Here is a 15,046-nt window from a genome sequence, read left to right as displayed (position 1 = left end):
ATGTGTTTGCATGTTTTTTAATCTATATATACATGATGTCCATCATTGCATTAAGTGTTTTCCATGTATGAAACATATTTTCTTGAATTCATTTAAGTTGAGAATATAATAAATTAATTTTAAAGCAAATATACACATTTTGATCCTCCCCTCGGCAATCACAGCAAATCTTCAATTCTCAATCATGACATCAACATATGATCCACGCTTGAAGATCCAAGCTGGGAAATCACCTCACCTCACCTAACCCCCTCTCCTTTTCTTCCAGGTCAGAAAGCAAGGCTTGCTTCCCATTCCCTCATCTAGCCAGCATCCTTTTTATATTGGTCTTTTTTATCAACAACCATTGTGATTATAATCCCTAAAATTCATGATCAAAAGCAAGAGCACCGGTTAATTTTGAAGTTAAAAAGATAGCTTTTGTATTCGAGATTAAAAAAATAATTTTAATTTTAGCTGCGTGTTTATTAAAGATGCTGCAAGATGATTTTTTATACACAAAATAAATGAGAAATAAATAAGTTATTTTAGCTTTTACAAAAATTAAAATTTAAAATATAATTATATACGAGTTGCAGTGAAAAAAGGATGAAGTTGTTTGATTAATCAAACAAATTTTTTATTTGTGATCAGATAAAAATACATAAATTACTATATTATTAAATGATCAAAGTATTAGACAAGTTTATAGTTAATTACAAGTATTTAAAGTATGTTTGAAAATATGATAGATATTGTTTTTTAAATTATTTTTATTTTAAAATATATTAAAATAATATTTTTTTTAATTTATTATATGAGCACTTCAAAATAATAATAAAAATACTAAAAATATTAATCTAAATATAATTTATTTAAAAAAAAATAATTATTATATGTAATGATTAACAGTAATTTACGCTATGGGACATGATTAACAAATTCCATAAACTACAAGGGGCAGCTCAAAAAAGTTGCAAACCATTCTTGACTTGTTAATTCCCTTTTGTCAAACACGCACTGCACGTGTAAGACTCTAGACTAACCAATCCACAAGACGCATTAAAAAATAACTTCCCAAAAAATCACAAGGACAAAAAAAAAAAAAGCGGGTCCCGCTTCTCCGGTATGCAGGCGTCCTGCCATAACCGAGGATTTAAATCCATCGGCTATAATGCCCCAGTGGTTGAATCTCCTGTATCGTTCTTTTTTGGCCGCTAAGCAGTGAGAGGGAACCAATAGTGAGCTGATAATGGCTCCTATAATCTCAGCTACTCAGCAGCTTCCACAAGTTTCATACGCTGTTTTATATTCGAAACCCACTCGAACCGGTTTTTCTCTACTTCAGTCGCATATTTTGTGTTTGAACAGAGCTCTCTTCTATTCTAGATCAAATTTTAGGCCATTAAAGGCCATTCTCAACTCCCCTTCACTAACCAAAGTAGCTGATGATGCTAGAGAGAAGGGGGAGGCCTTGACTCTTCGCGAAATTTGCCTAGGTCATGTGCCCGAGCACTTGCTGCGCAGGCAAGTTTCAGTCAATAATCATTTAGTTTCTCAATTTCTTTGTGATTTCAGTTTGATTTAATATTAATTTTACTATTATTATTGAATTCAATGATTTCTTAAACAAAAAAAGAAAGAAAAAAAATTACTGAGTAGCTATATTATGCACTCCATTTTTCAGGGTAGAAGAGGTTGGATATGCGGTGCCAACGGATGTACAGAAACAAGCTTTGCCTGTTCTTTTTAGCGGCCGCGACTGCATACTTCATGCTCAGGTTAATTTCTTTCCATTTTTTTTTACTGATTTCTGTTTTATTGGTTGCTCCCAATTTAATGTGTAAAAAATAGCATACAAAACCTTACAACTCTAACCGAGATCTCATTTTTTATTCACTAGACAGGTTCTGGCAAGACTCTTGCATACTTACTATTGATATTTTCTGTTATAAATACTCAAAGATCGGCTGTGCAATCACTAATCGTGGTGCCTACTCGAGAACTAGGCATACAAGTAATAATCTTGATATTTTTTCCCTTTTGAAGTTAACGCGTCTTCTTTTATGTAATAAATTGAAAGTTGATGCTCATTATCGTAATTGGATGCTTTGGAGCATCTCATTAATGGTGGTTTGGTTGTCTGTTCACGAACTAGGTTACAAAAGTTGCTCGGATGTTGGCTGCAACGCCAACAGAGAATGATGCGGAGCAGAAGTCTTGCACCGTCATGGCGCTTCTAGATGGAGGGATGTTGAGGAGACATAAGAGTTGGCTAAAGGTGCGGCATCCTCTTGATATGATTTTTTGTCGTGTGGTAGGCTTACATGAATTTATGCAAATTGTTATTTTAGCTATCAATCAATATTCTCTTAGAACTGAAAACAGGATGATGGAAAAGTATCTGAACTGTTCACAGCATAAGCAACTTTGATGGATGTAAAGTACCTATAAAAAATTATTCTTCTGTCTGCACTATTGATATTTCTTTAGATTTTTCCAGTGTTAGAATTCCCAGATAGCTTTTAGAAACTGTAGTTGCTTGCATTGATACGCACTGTTTGCCAACAATTATCAAATAGTTTCAGAATTGCAATATATCTTGCTATTAGTCAGGAGTGTCTCACTTTTCTATATTGAGTTTATCTATTTACTTGCACCAGTATTAAAAGGATAGAATTTGTGTTTCAGGCTGAGCCTCCTACAATAGTGGTGGCAACAATAGCTAGCTTGTGCCAAATGCTTGAGAAGCACTTGCTTAAACTTGAATCAATGCAAGTGCTGGTTATTGATGAGGTAATTCTTGTCTCTTTCAATGTCTGGTGTTTTTAGAATGTGTGTAGAGTATTTTAATGATTCTTATTAGAAATATTTTTAATTAACCATCTGTATAGCTTGGATTAGAGTACAGTTTTTGAATTTCTTGATTTGTTTCCTACAGAGTTTTGAGACTGATGCACAGGTGCTCCTTTTCTTTGAGCAGATCATTTACTTGTCTTATTGCTTTACATTACTGCTTTTGATATACTGTTTTGGAGGAATGACATTTTATATCATTGCTTGTCTAGGTTGATTTCATGTTCAGTTCTTCAAAACAAGTGAGTTCCCTGCGAAAGCTTTTGACATCTTATTCCTCATGCAATAGCCGTCAGACAGTTTTTGCTAGTGCATCCATCCCTCAGCACAACCGATTTTTATATGATTGCATCCAGCAGAAGTGGACCAAGGTTGTCCTTTCTCTTACAGACTTTGTATATGTCCTTTGTTGTATAAGATCTTTTTGTTCATGCATGTGTTTGCACCAACTTTGGTTCCTTTTAGTAAAGCTTTTCACTCACGAAAAAAAAGAGGGTTGTGTTTATTGGAATTTGATAAATGATGACACTGATATCCATTGTGTATCTGTATTGGCAGAGAGATGTAGTTCATGTCCATGTAAATCCAATTGAGCCCATGCCGACATGCCTGCAACATAGATTCGTGGTAAGAATATTTTTTATGCTGTCTTTTCCATAACACTTTCCAGTGTATTGGCTATTTGAACGTATTCAATGTATCTATGTTCCCATTTTTTTTTTCTCCCAATTAGGGGCAACATCCTTTATTGTGTTGTCCCTCTTCTTAATAATTTTGATTTAGAGTGGACTGATGTTGTGTTTCTTAACAGATATGCAGTAAAAAGGAAAGGCATCAAACATTGCTCTCCTTATTGCAGTCTGACGCACCCAAGTCTGGCATTATTTTTGTTGGTGAGCAGGTCTGTGCAACATATCTTTCTCAAAGTGTTAATTTCTTAAATTGAGACGTTGAGTGTAATTTTGAGAATAGAGTTAGGCTCTCTTTTGAATTTTAGCATTTTACTAGTATCATGTTATCTTATCTGATAATATTTGACAAAAAAAATTTCTAGTCATGTCAACAATAAATCTCATATGGTCTGATTTCTTTACTCTGCCATTCCTTTCAACGATTGTACTGTTGAATACATGGCACAAAAGAATAGCATACATCATTGTCAAGCGTAATTGTATGTTATCAATCAGCTCAGAGAAGTCTTAATTCTTGGCTGATCATTTGTCAACATGGCTAAGTTATTGAGTTCGTGGATATTTGCAGACTTCAAAATTAGATTTTTTGTTAGCAAGCTATTTGGTGAATTTGATCTTTATCTTTCTTTCCATAAGAAGACAGGCTTATGCAGTAAATTAAATCTTTTAATTTCTTTTCATTCAGTCTGAGAAGTCAAAAAAGGCTGGGAATGGTCCACCGACAGTTGATTTAGTGGACTTTCTGAAAACTTCATATGGGGGTTGTTCAGAAATCCTTCTTCTGGAGGAAGACATGAATTTCAATTCACGAGCAGCATCATTATCTGTAAGTATTGTCTAGTTTTTATGTCTATAATGGATGGAAACATTGACACTGCACTTTCTATTTTAAGTACAGTGTCAAAAGGGCATCAGAAATTGGCATGGGTGCCTGGTGTTAGATGCAACGAAGAAAACAATTTTAATTTGTATCAGTATATTCAACATCATTTGTCTATTGTGTATGGCCAACCAGTGGATGAATATCATTTCAACTCTTTCTTTTTTAATTTTAATTTATACTTTCTACAAAAGATTGTCTTTGACCTGAACTTTGAAATTCTCACAGTAAACCATTGACACTTGCTATCCAGCATGGAATAAAATTGAAAATAGCAACAGATATGTCAGTCAATTATAGTTCCGTTTCTGGCATGCCCTTGTTGTCCACGTCCATATCTTGTTTTGATGTTTTTAGTTCTTGGATACAGGAAGTGAGACAAGGAGGTGGCTATCTTCTTGTTGCAACGGACATTGCTGCAAGAGGGGTTGATCTTCCAGAAATAACTCATATATACAACTTTGATCTGCCAAGAACTGCTGTAGATTATCTTCATCGAGCTGGAAGAACAGGCAGAAAACCTTTTTCAGATGAGAAATGCAATGTTACCAGTATTATTATGCCAGAAGAGCGGTTTGTTTTGCAAAGATATGAGAACGAATTGATGTTTAATTGCGACGAGCTTTTTCTATAGTTCCAATGTATTTGAATTTATGAACTTGGCTGGCAGCATGCTCTCTATCCTTCTTCTCTTTTTTTATCTCATGCGAAAATGCAAAAATGCAACTCACAAAAAAAAAATACTGGGAGAAGTATTGACAATTTTGGGATGGAAAATTTTATGTTAAAGGTCTGGTTTACCATCACGCCAGTGGTTTCTGTCATACTGTTGTTTGAATTCTGCATAAGATAGAGAGGATGGATTTCTTGCATGTCAGCTAAAATCTTTTGACAGTCGAGAGACTCGAGTCTAAGGACCTAAGATTGTGTCACAAGGGGTTTAGAGGAGGGAGAAGGCTCCGTGTTACAAAGCCACATGGTGATGCCATTCAATAAGAAAAAACAAGAAGAAAGTTTGGGGGGGAAAACAGGGGTTTTTCTTCCAGAGATTCCTTATGCTCAAAAGTAAAAATGCCGGGACGAGCACGATTTTGTTATTAAAAAAATTGTTTTTAAAATATTTTTTAATTGTTTCGATATTAAAAATAATTAAAATAATTATAATTATATTTAAAAAAAAAAACATTTTGAGAAGCAATTGCTGTTGTATTTTTAAAAAACCCCTTTAAAATTATAGTTGCACAATTGGATATAAGAATTTTGAAGTTTAATCTCTTTGTTGGTCAAACAAGTTTTAAAATTTAGGGTTCTAATAAATAAATTTGCAGCCTCCATCTAATTTTTTTTACAATGTTTGCAATTGCATCCTCGTACTATAAACAAAAGGTCGCGGTTGCCATTAGGCATGTTGTTACATCAAGACCACTTTGCTACTCATATCGATCAGTTCACACGTCATTTTTATTCTCTTGATGCCTGTCCTAATCGACAAAAACATGATGGAAGAAAGAAAAAACCAAATTATATTTGAACAATCGAGTACTTCGAAAGGATCGAACAGCAAATCGAATGCAGAAGCCTTCGCAAGATCCGTCAGCCTCTAGTGCGCCCTGCAAACTGGCAGGGCGGCTAAAAACCGTGATCTTTTTTACCAAAAACTACCTGATAAACAATTTCTTGACATGGCTGCCAAAAACACCAGGGGGAACCAATTGAATCACTAACCATTTAATTTCAGGATAGATATCATAAGCTTGTTCGTTCTTGATTTCTGAAATTTCCCCTGTTCCAATTGGTATTCTTCCTTCAGCAAGCAGTTATGCTACTTCAGCGTCAGCTTCATAGATGTTGGCACCAAGCATCGCTGTATCCTGCATTTACTAGGCCATTTTAAGGAAACAAGTTTCTTGGGAGAACATGTGAGCTCCAAATCATTTAACACAGAAATATTGGACTGCAATGCTAGTAGGCAAACCAACATCTTCTACATAAGGGCAGTTTCTTACAATATAGAACCTTGGTGTAATATTCTGTCCCTCAAAACTGCCAGCCTCGAGCTTATAGATACTACAGTTGAAAGAATATACTCAACAAACCTTTTAAGTGAATGTTGGAATTTATTCGAGATCTGACATCTTAACACTGACTTCTCATTGGTCTTCTTCAAGGCACCAGCAACTTTAGGACGTCCTTGAATTTGAAAAAAAAAAATGATAACGCAGAGTGCCTTGCTGAGGAAATAGCAGACCCATTGACGGATCAACCCTCAAAAGATGCCACAGACTCCTGCACGGTACCAGGCACTGAGCCGCAGTTCCCTGGTCACCCAATTCTTTTTGCTCAAGTCGACAGTGAAGAGGTCATTTATCAATTGGCCGTCACTGAAAATTCATCATTTTAAATATTGAATCTGACTGACGTTGCTGCATAACTGATATAGCTTCAATTTTGTTTTACTGGGCACGGTTTTTTGTGTTTTGAGAGCCTTGGTAATGAAATTCTTTCAATTATATATAAATAATAATGATAAATAAGAGAAATTCAATCCTGAGTCACAGAAAAGCCATCTAGCCATCTCCCTCAATCATGTACCTTGAAATGGAGAAATTAACAACGTAGCCAATCCAAAGAATGATGTTAAAAATTTTACTTTATTCGCTCTATATTATTTAATTTGAGCAGGATATTAAGGGATAAAAATAAACACTTTTGCAGCAAATTAAAATTTCTTCCCCGGGAAAGATGAACTGGCATCCAGGTCTCCTACCTAGTTACAACGTTTAAGAAATTTAATACTGATGCGGGCATATCCAGCAGAGCCCCTTACTGACAGGGATCCAACTTCCATGCATATGATTATCACCGTAATAAAGTGCTCTTGATTCTGCTGCGTGTGACAAACAGATACCTTTTAAGTGCAAGCATCAGGAACCACGTAGTCTTTGATATCTTCTCCTTTATCATCAAGAGCAATGCTGAGCTCAGCACAGTCTTCAGGTTCTGGGCCAGCAACCCTTTGAAGAAACCAGCCGAACCTTCATTTTTCCAAATAGAATAGAGTGCACCTGTAATTGTCTTGGTTTTTGCTTGAACTTCCTCGATCTCACTTTCATCTGATTCAGCAGCCTGAAGCGTCACTTTGCATCTGCCCAGGGTTCATATCTTCAGTCATTTCAGCAGCATTTATAAAATGGTTTGATTAAGAGGATTTTCAAATACATTGCATCGTTCATTTTTCATGGAACATCAATTAGTGATTTTGTTCATTAAAAACTTTTGACGGAAAAATGAAAGACAGAATAGAGTATTGTCATGAAATGCTAAGGGAATGATGACTGAGTTGACTGCATACCTGATAGCTGGGTATGTGACACACGTAGCGATGCACTTTGAAACTGCACCCAATACGAAAGCAGAAAAGGCAGAGAGTGCTTCTGGAGATGATTCTATGCTTGATCTTTTGCTTAGCTGCCACTCCAGTAGTCTTCGTTTCAACTGATCAAAAACTGTGTACTGTAAAAGATAGAATTCCCATTTCAGTTCGAGCTATTGATTCTTGTAACTCTTAAGTCTCTCTTAGTGTTCACCCAAAATGCTTGAGCAGAAGCCTAAACAACGAAATCCCGGGTAAAAGTTACATTCATTCCTGGAACATCTCCAGAAAGAACAGTCCACCCCTCAAAAATCTCACAACTCAAAGGTACAAATCAAAAGATCAGGTGGTAAATCAAAAAATTTCATTCCCCCCTGCCTCAACTCTCTAACCAAAACCCTAGCCTATTCCACAGTCCACGCCCTCTATGCATAAGCTCAATGATCTAAAGACAGACCAAAAACACTATATGTGCAAGCCAGACACATAAGTCAATATTCGAAAGCAGAGTCAAGTACCTGGATTGATGGGTTTGATGTCAGAAGAAGAGATATGCCAAGACCATCAAATGCCTCACTCCAAGTGCCCTCCGAGAGGGTTTTCCAAAGTCCTCTGGATTTTCCAAATTCACTTGTTTGCATTTTAGAGGATGCTGTATCCAGAGGCTGTCCAGCAAAACCAGAGATTAGGTTGTTAAACAGTATGCATTAGAATTTTTCTAGGAAAGGTGTACACAGTCCCTGACTATAGATGTTTATTTGTTCCATGCATAGAACCGTTTTGGCCGGGAGCCCTCGACCACAAGAATTCAAATACCATTCAACATAAAAGAAATATTAAAAAAAAATAATAAGCATACGATAACAAAGATTTTCTTTATAAAAGCAGAAAAAAATGGATATCAAGATATGATTCACCTGTGTCACAATGACAGTGCAAGCCCCAGCAGCAGCAGCCACTATCAAATTTGCCTTTGTTCCAATGGTTTTGTTCCTACTTTTCTCCAAATATAACCGCTTAAAGAAGCTGTACCCATAGAAATATACAAATTGTGAAATAAAAGACTGCAAGTTCTTCGTCCCAAGGCCTTGATACAATGAAAGAACCTGCCTGGAAGCAATTGCCTCCCAGAAAACATCAGATATGTTCCTGAAAACGCCGCAACATATTTTTCATCAGTGATTTTACCCAGAATGGTACGTTATCCAGGTAACCTCTTAATTGTTTTACCCATAGCAATTGATCAGAAACTCTTCAATAATCTGCTAGTTAAATGTCTATAATAAATAAATATCAACCTGTAACATGAAGGATTTCTTCAACAAAAATTGCAAATTTACAGCTAAACAAGAAATCTGCGAGCATAGCATCCTAAAATATGATAGTTAGCACAACACAGAGGCTTATGAGTTCTAAACAGTCTTGAAATGCATAAAAAAATAGAAAAGATTATGCGGGTCATTGATACCTGGTGCTGGACAAGAAATTCGCATAGCACCCCACGAAACCAACAAACTGCAGACACACAGTAGCTGATACAAGAAATGAGAAGACGAGACAAGAAAGGACGTACCTATACTTTTGTTGATGATGAGCTCTAACCTCAGCTTGATATTTGGTCTTGCAGGTGTCAAGTGGGTACGATATAGTGGTGCTAACCAGAGCACCAATTGCCCCCGATGTTGCCTCTGACAAAGACTCCAAATCAAAGGCCATGATGTTGGATATTCAGCACAGGTACTAACATAAATTGGAAGGTTATGAAATTAAGGAGTCTAAAATATGCATGAATTTAGGGGGTTTTTTTTTAAAAAAAACACAATAAACATAAAAATTTATCAAAAAAGGCCATTTAAATAAAACAAATCATGATACATAAAGACGCTTTAACCATGTCACGCTTTATAAATATTATATTTACTAAATATTATCATTTCTAAGTACAACATATTAATTATTACATTTTATAATAACAATATTTAATAAATATTGTATTTTATAAACAATGGTTTAACAAATATATTTATAATTAACAAAATAATTATAAATTCAAGAAAAGATTTAGTCACATCATATCAAAATAACAACTTAAAAAAATTATAATTTTTAATCCGATTATTAAATCATGCTTATATTATTTACATTAATTTTTTGTTATCATTTTATCTGTAATAGTCACTATGTTACTACAAGAACTATCAAATCTTTAAAAATAAAAAATCTCTTTAAGGTATCTTAATTCTGACGGTTTTGAGATTTTTCTTATTATTTTTAGAATAATTAATTAATTTCATTGATTATTATAAACCGGTTAAGTGGTTGAGCTAGAGATAATATGGTTTGATCATGTTGAATTCAAAAACATAATATTTATTAAATATCACAATTTTAAAACATGATATTGTCAAATAATATCATTTCACCTAAACTTTTTATTTCTATATTAATTTGTTATTTTTAAAAAATAAAAAAATTGTGTGCTAATTAGTCTATTTATCCTGAATTTAAAAGGATGGATGTGGTGGTGTTGTGAGGGTAAAGTGTCTAGGAGAGAAACTTTGTATGGTTTAAAGTTTATTTTTTAAAGTGTTTTTTTAAGATATTAAAGTAATATTTTTTTATTTTTTAAAATTTATTTTTAATATTATTGTATTAATTTAAAAATATTAAAAAAATATAAATCAAAACTAAAAAACACTTTCAAAAATTTTTAAAATCATAATTGAACTATAATAAATTGAAAAAATGCTTGGGAAACGATGCAACCCTCATTTTTTAAAAATAATTTTTTTGTAAAAAATTATTTTTTGTAAAAAATTATTTTTTTTATATATTTTAAATTATTTTAATGTGTTAATATTAAAAATAATTTTTATAAAATAAAAAAATATTATTTTAATATATTTTATTATAATTTTTTAAAAAATATATAATTATAATTACATTTCCAAATAATCTGTGAAGGCAAAACATCGACACCGAAAAGCTGAGGTTCACTTTCGCAAGCGTTGTGCTTTCGTAATCCTATCTTCTTGAGAATCGGAAACGGGTGCGACTTCTTTCTTTGAGGAGAAAAAGGCAAAAAAAAAAAAAAAAAACAACGGCTGTTTAAAACCGGCCCGGGCCTCGCCCAACGAATCCATAAATTTTGTGTAGCTACCAATAATCTAACAGTGCCCCCTCCTCTATAATTTCTCACTTTACGCCATAGCAGGACTAAAATTTTACTGCATGCAAAAAATTAACGCCTTAGTCGAGGGAAGTTTTTTCTAGAGTATCGTTAAATTCGGTAAATCAAACCTAACATCTCCAACCTATGCTATTTAGCTGGGTTAAATTTCAAATTAAATTATATAATGATTTTTTAATATATCTTGATTAATTAAATAAAACTTAAACAATTTAAAAAAATATAATTTGATTTAAAAAAATAAAATATTTTTTTAAAATATTAAAATTATAACATGTTAAATCAACCCATTAACATGCCAAACATGCTATAGAGGTTATAAACTCTATTAAGTTCTGTAATTCTATATTTTTTAATATTATTTTTATTTAAATACATGATAAATATCAAAGCATGAAAAATCAAGTATCAATCCAATATCATGATATTTTTTGGAATCATTGTAATTATATAAAAAATAAATTAAAATTAATTATAAAGTTTAATTCCCGGCAATTATGCTTCTACTTAAAATATTTTCTATTTAATAATATTAAAAAATAATATGTTTTTATTGTTCGATAATATAAAAATTGAATTGTTTTCTATTTAATGTACTGAGATTGGGTTACATTTATCCTTTTTACTCATTTTTTATTGAAATTTTCAATAATTTAAAAAATAATTTAGATTATCTCAAGTATTGTTATTTGTTTTTATTTGTTAAATTTAGATTTAAAAAAAATGGCTTCGAATTATATAAATTAATTACTTATATATAAACATAGTATTCTCACTTTGTGATGTTTTTGTTTACTTTGATGCAGCTTTGTTTTGGATCTTTATTTTCTTTCTAATTAAATGTTTTTTTTATCTCTGTCTTCCATAATTGTTTGCTTAGAATTAAGCTGTTTCAAATCAGATTCCATGAAGGTGTTTTCGGTTATAAATTTTATGAGTTAATTATTGTTAATTTGGGTTGAGATGTCTTAATATTTTTTTTTAAATATCGTTTATTATATTCTTAATATGTTTAAAAACGTTTCATTTAATATGCATCAATCTTTTTAATTCCTGATGTCTTTGTAATTTCTTTTTTAATATTAGAAAAAAAAATGATATTACCTGCGCCATAATATGCATGCAAAGAATCTACTGTTAACTATCAAAAGTGATTTCACTTTTCCTCTCCTTTTCGTCTTCCCTTTTTTTCATATCGATCTCATTCCTCTTAAATTGGTGGGTCCATGATAAATAACAAATTTACCGATTTTGTTTTTTGAAATATATTGATTTTGCAATTGCAACATAAATGCATCACATGATTCACAAACAAATATTTCATATTTGGATTTTATACGAATTACTCTATTAAATTATCAATATTCCATAAAAAAATATTTTTTTAAGAAATTAAATAAAATCTTAATATATAATTTATATTATTTTTAACATATTTTTTGAGTCAAAACTCTGTAAATTTAAAACTTGCATAAGTTTATTATATACCATGTATTTATTTTTTTAAATAAATAAAAATAATGAAATTTAAATTTTTAATAAAATTTTGATATCATGTTAAAAATCTATTTTAATATGATAAATATTACCTATATTATTTTTTAACATATATATTTTATTATTTTATCAAATCTGAAAAAAAAAGTTATAATAATTCTTACGGATTTCACGGGTTGCTCTAGCAAGAAATGAAGCTGGGTTTATTCGAGTTAATTTACTAAAAAATTTAATTGAGGGTCCTAAATACGATCAAAGGAATGGGTTCTCTGTTTTCATAAAGTAAGAGTGTATTTGATTGTGTGGTAGTGGTTATTTTTTAAATAATTTTTCATGCTGGAATGCATATTAATGATATTTTTTTATTTTTAAAAAATTATTTTTAATATTAGCATATTAAAATAATCAAAAATGTATAAACCATGTTAAATTTAAAAAAAATAAAAAAAAAAATTTAAATTTTTTAAAAATACAAATTAAACCAAGTTTCCAAATAGCATTTTACCTAATTTAGCCCACCACGATGTCATATAGCCCCTTCAGCCACGTCACCAATCGCAATTAAGGCCACGTTTAGAATTCAATGAAAAAAGAAGATACTGTGTGGTTCCACATTGCATTCGTTTTGCGTGTACATCTTCACGGTCTCTTTTTGGTTTATGTTTTTTTAATATTAATATCAACAAAGCTGCCGTGTAGTTTTTTTTTTTTTTTAAGATTAGAAGAAACTTTATTTTTAAAAAGCATATTTTATGGTATAGATTAGCGAGTAAAATTATAATTATTTTAAATTCTAGAAAATATATGTTTTAATTCAAATTTAAAATTTATTATACAAATTTTAAATTTTTTATCATCACAATTTTTTTTTAAGACTAATTTTTAACATAAGGTAAAGCACAATGGGCATGATAGATTGGTACTATCAAAAGATAATGATTATTATTTTTTATTTTTTTATTTTATCCTTCCTTTTTCTCATCTATACTTGATGTATTTACGAGAGCGAGAGCGAGAGCAAAAGTAGATATTGGATTTTTAATTTAAACAGTCGTGTTATAGATATATGCGGTTCTAAATATCAAAGTAATGATATAATATTATTAGATGAGAATCTCACATTAATAAATTATATAAATGATTTAATAAATATTTTTATGAATTAACAAGATAAGTTTATGTAAGTAAAAATATCTGGCGGGGATTTATTAACTCCTCATAATTATAATAATGAGAAATTTGAACACTAAATCAATTTAAAATTTCTATTCCAAATGTAATATTTATAAAGTAACCATTGTGTTGCACGGACTGTTGGATTTTTTAGAATTGCATTCTGTGCACTAATGATTTTGATGTGATAATTTTTATTATTTTCTTATTATTTTATATTTTAATTCAGACTTTTTATTTATTTATTTATTTATTAGATTCTTAACTATTTTCTAGTAAATGCAGGTTTCATGACCTATTTAAAGTTTTTATAAATTTTTTGAATATACTTTATTTTTTAAATAATAAAATTGTGATTTTAGGAGTATAATTATTTTTGCTCATTAAATCTTCTATGTTTTTTTTTTCCATGTTCTACACAGCTTCTGCTTGCATCACCTGTCTAGAGTTCACATTTACAATTTTTTTTGCTCATCAAGTTTGTTGTTTTTTTTTTTCCATGCAATTTCATATTGTAACTGTCCTACATAACTTATGCTTGCAACATATGTTTAGGTTTTGATTAATAATAGTTATTTTTTAAAAATATTTTTTGTTTAAAAATAAATTAAAATAAGTTTTTATAAAAAAAATATTTTTAATATCAATATATTAAATATATTAAAGTAATAACAAATATAATTAATTTTTTTCAAAAAAAATATAGATTCAACAACTTCAACAGACATAATCATATGATTAGCTTGATTTTGAAACTCACAGTAGAAGGCTGAGTTATGAATTAAGACCTGTAATATCTAAATAATAACATGGATAGGAAACTTAAAAGACTGAAAATAAATAAAATAAAAAAACAATTAAGTTAGGCTCTGTTTGTTTGCAGGAAAGTTGTTTCATTTTAAAAAGTAAATTATAGAAAAAATAAATTCCTGAAAAGTAAATTCCAGGGAAAATGAATTCCTGAAAAGTAAATTATTTTTCGATATTTGGTAGTGTTATGGAAATAAACTGGAAAACACTTTCCAGTGTTTGATTATGTTATGGAAAATGAACCGGAAAATAATTTATTAATATTTTATTTTTCTCAAATTTATTAAAATAATGAGGAACAAATCTTACAAATTAAAAAATTGAATAATAATGAAATTGAAAAAAAAATAATTTCATAAATTATCTCAAATAAAATAAATAATAATCAAAATAATAAAGATCAAACCTAAAAAAAAATGAAGAAATTAAAATAATAATAATTAATATTTCATAAAGTATTTCAAATAAAATAAGTAACAATCAAAAGAATGAGGACCAAATTTGATAAATAAAAATTTTTAATAAAAAAATAATAGGAGAAAAGCAAATAACAATTATAAAAATAATGACCAAAGTTAATATAAAAATTAAATTTT

General features: G+C 30.5%; 2 protein-coding genes across 4 annotated transcripts; one reads left to right on the top strand and one right to left on the bottom strand.

Moving 5' to 3' along the window:
* Positions 1 to 1,061: 1,061 nt before the first annotated feature.
* Positions 1,062 to 5,213, top strand: LOC105123614 (P-loop containing nucleoside triphosphate hydrolases superfamily protein). Of its 2 annotated transcripts, XM_011023284.1 has the most exons (10): positions 1,062 to 1,506; positions 1,667 to 1,760; positions 1,883 to 1,996; positions 2,138 to 2,260; positions 2,671 to 2,775; positions 3,048 to 3,206; positions 3,394 to 3,462; positions 3,647 to 3,736; positions 4,213 to 4,353; positions 4,778 to 5,213. In XM_011023284.1, the coding sequence occupies exons 1-10, from the start codon at positions 1,232 to 1,234 to the stop codon at positions 5,039 to 5,041; spliced, it is 1,434 nt and encodes a 477-aa protein (XP_011021586.1). In that variant the 5' UTR covers positions 1,062 to 1,231; the 3' UTR covers positions 5,042 to 5,213. The 2 variants fall into 2 exon arrangements, with proteins under 2 accessions (XP_011021586.1, XP_011021587.1); XM_011023285.1 differs by lacking the exon at positions 1,062 to 1,506 and having other exon boundaries at positions 1,670 to 1,760; positions 1,887 to 1,996.
* Positions 5,214 to 6,986: 1,773 nt separating this feature from the next.
* LOC105123613 (peroxisomal adenine nucleotide carrier 1-like) lies at positions 6,987 to 9,609 on the bottom strand. 2 transcript variants are annotated; one of them, XM_011023282.1, is made up of 5 exons: positions 9,354 to 9,609; positions 8,698 to 8,929; positions 8,299 to 8,445; positions 7,760 to 7,920; positions 6,987 to 7,552 (listed from the first exon to the last, which is right to left on the bottom strand). In XM_011023282.1, exons 1-5 carry the CDS (start codon positions 9,494 to 9,496, stop codon positions 7,267 to 7,269), a joined length of 969 nt encoding a protein of 322 aa, XP_011021584.1. In that variant the 5' UTR covers positions 9,497 to 9,609; the 3' UTR covers positions 6,987 to 7,266. The 2 variants fall into 2 exon arrangements, with proteins under 2 accessions (XP_011021584.1, XP_011021585.1); XM_011023283.1 differs by lacking the exon at positions 9,354 to 9,609 and adding an exon at positions 9,249 to 9,347.
* Positions 9,610 to 15,046: the final 5,437 nt, after the last annotated feature.

The sequence above is a fragment of the Populus euphratica genome, unplaced genomic scaffold, assembly GCF_000495115.2.
Source record: "Populus euphratica unplaced genomic scaffold, PopEup_1.0 scaffold9.1, whole genome shotgun sequence".
NCBI lineage: Eukaryota > Viridiplantae > Streptophyta > Magnoliopsida > Malpighiales > Salicaceae > Populus > Populus euphratica.
This window is presented reverse-complemented; position numbering and strand designations above follow the sequence as displayed.

What these genes read in the sequence shown, in the direction of transcription:
- LOC105123614 (XM_011023284.1), top strand. Translation starts at nt 1,232, where the DNA reads ATGGCTCCTATAATCTCAGCTACTCAGCAGCTTCCACAAGTTTCATAC. An exon ending in ACTGCATACTTCATGCTCAG is followed by an intron (nt 1,761 to 1,882) that starts GTTAATTTCTTT and finishes TTTATTCACTAG; the next exon opens with ACAGGTTCTGGCAAGACTCT. An exon ending in CTCGAGAACTAGGCATACAA is followed by an intron (nt 1,997 to 2,137) that starts GTAATAATCTTG and finishes TTCACGAACTAG; the next exon opens with GTTACAAAAGTTGCTCGGAT.
- LOC105123613 (XM_011023282.1), bottom strand. Translation starts at nt 9,496, where the DNA reads ATGGCCTTTGATTTGGAGTCTTTGTCAGAGGCAACATCGGGGGCAATT. An exon ending in CATCATCAACAAAAGTATAG is followed by an intron (nt 8,930 to 9,353) that starts GTACGTCCTTTC and finishes CGGCGTTTTCAG; the next exon opens with GAACATATCTGATGTTTTCT. An exon ending in CATCAAACCCATCAATCCAG is followed by an intron (nt 7,921 to 8,298) that starts GTACTTGACTCT and finishes TATCTTTTACAG; the next exon opens with TACACAGTTTTTGATCAGTT.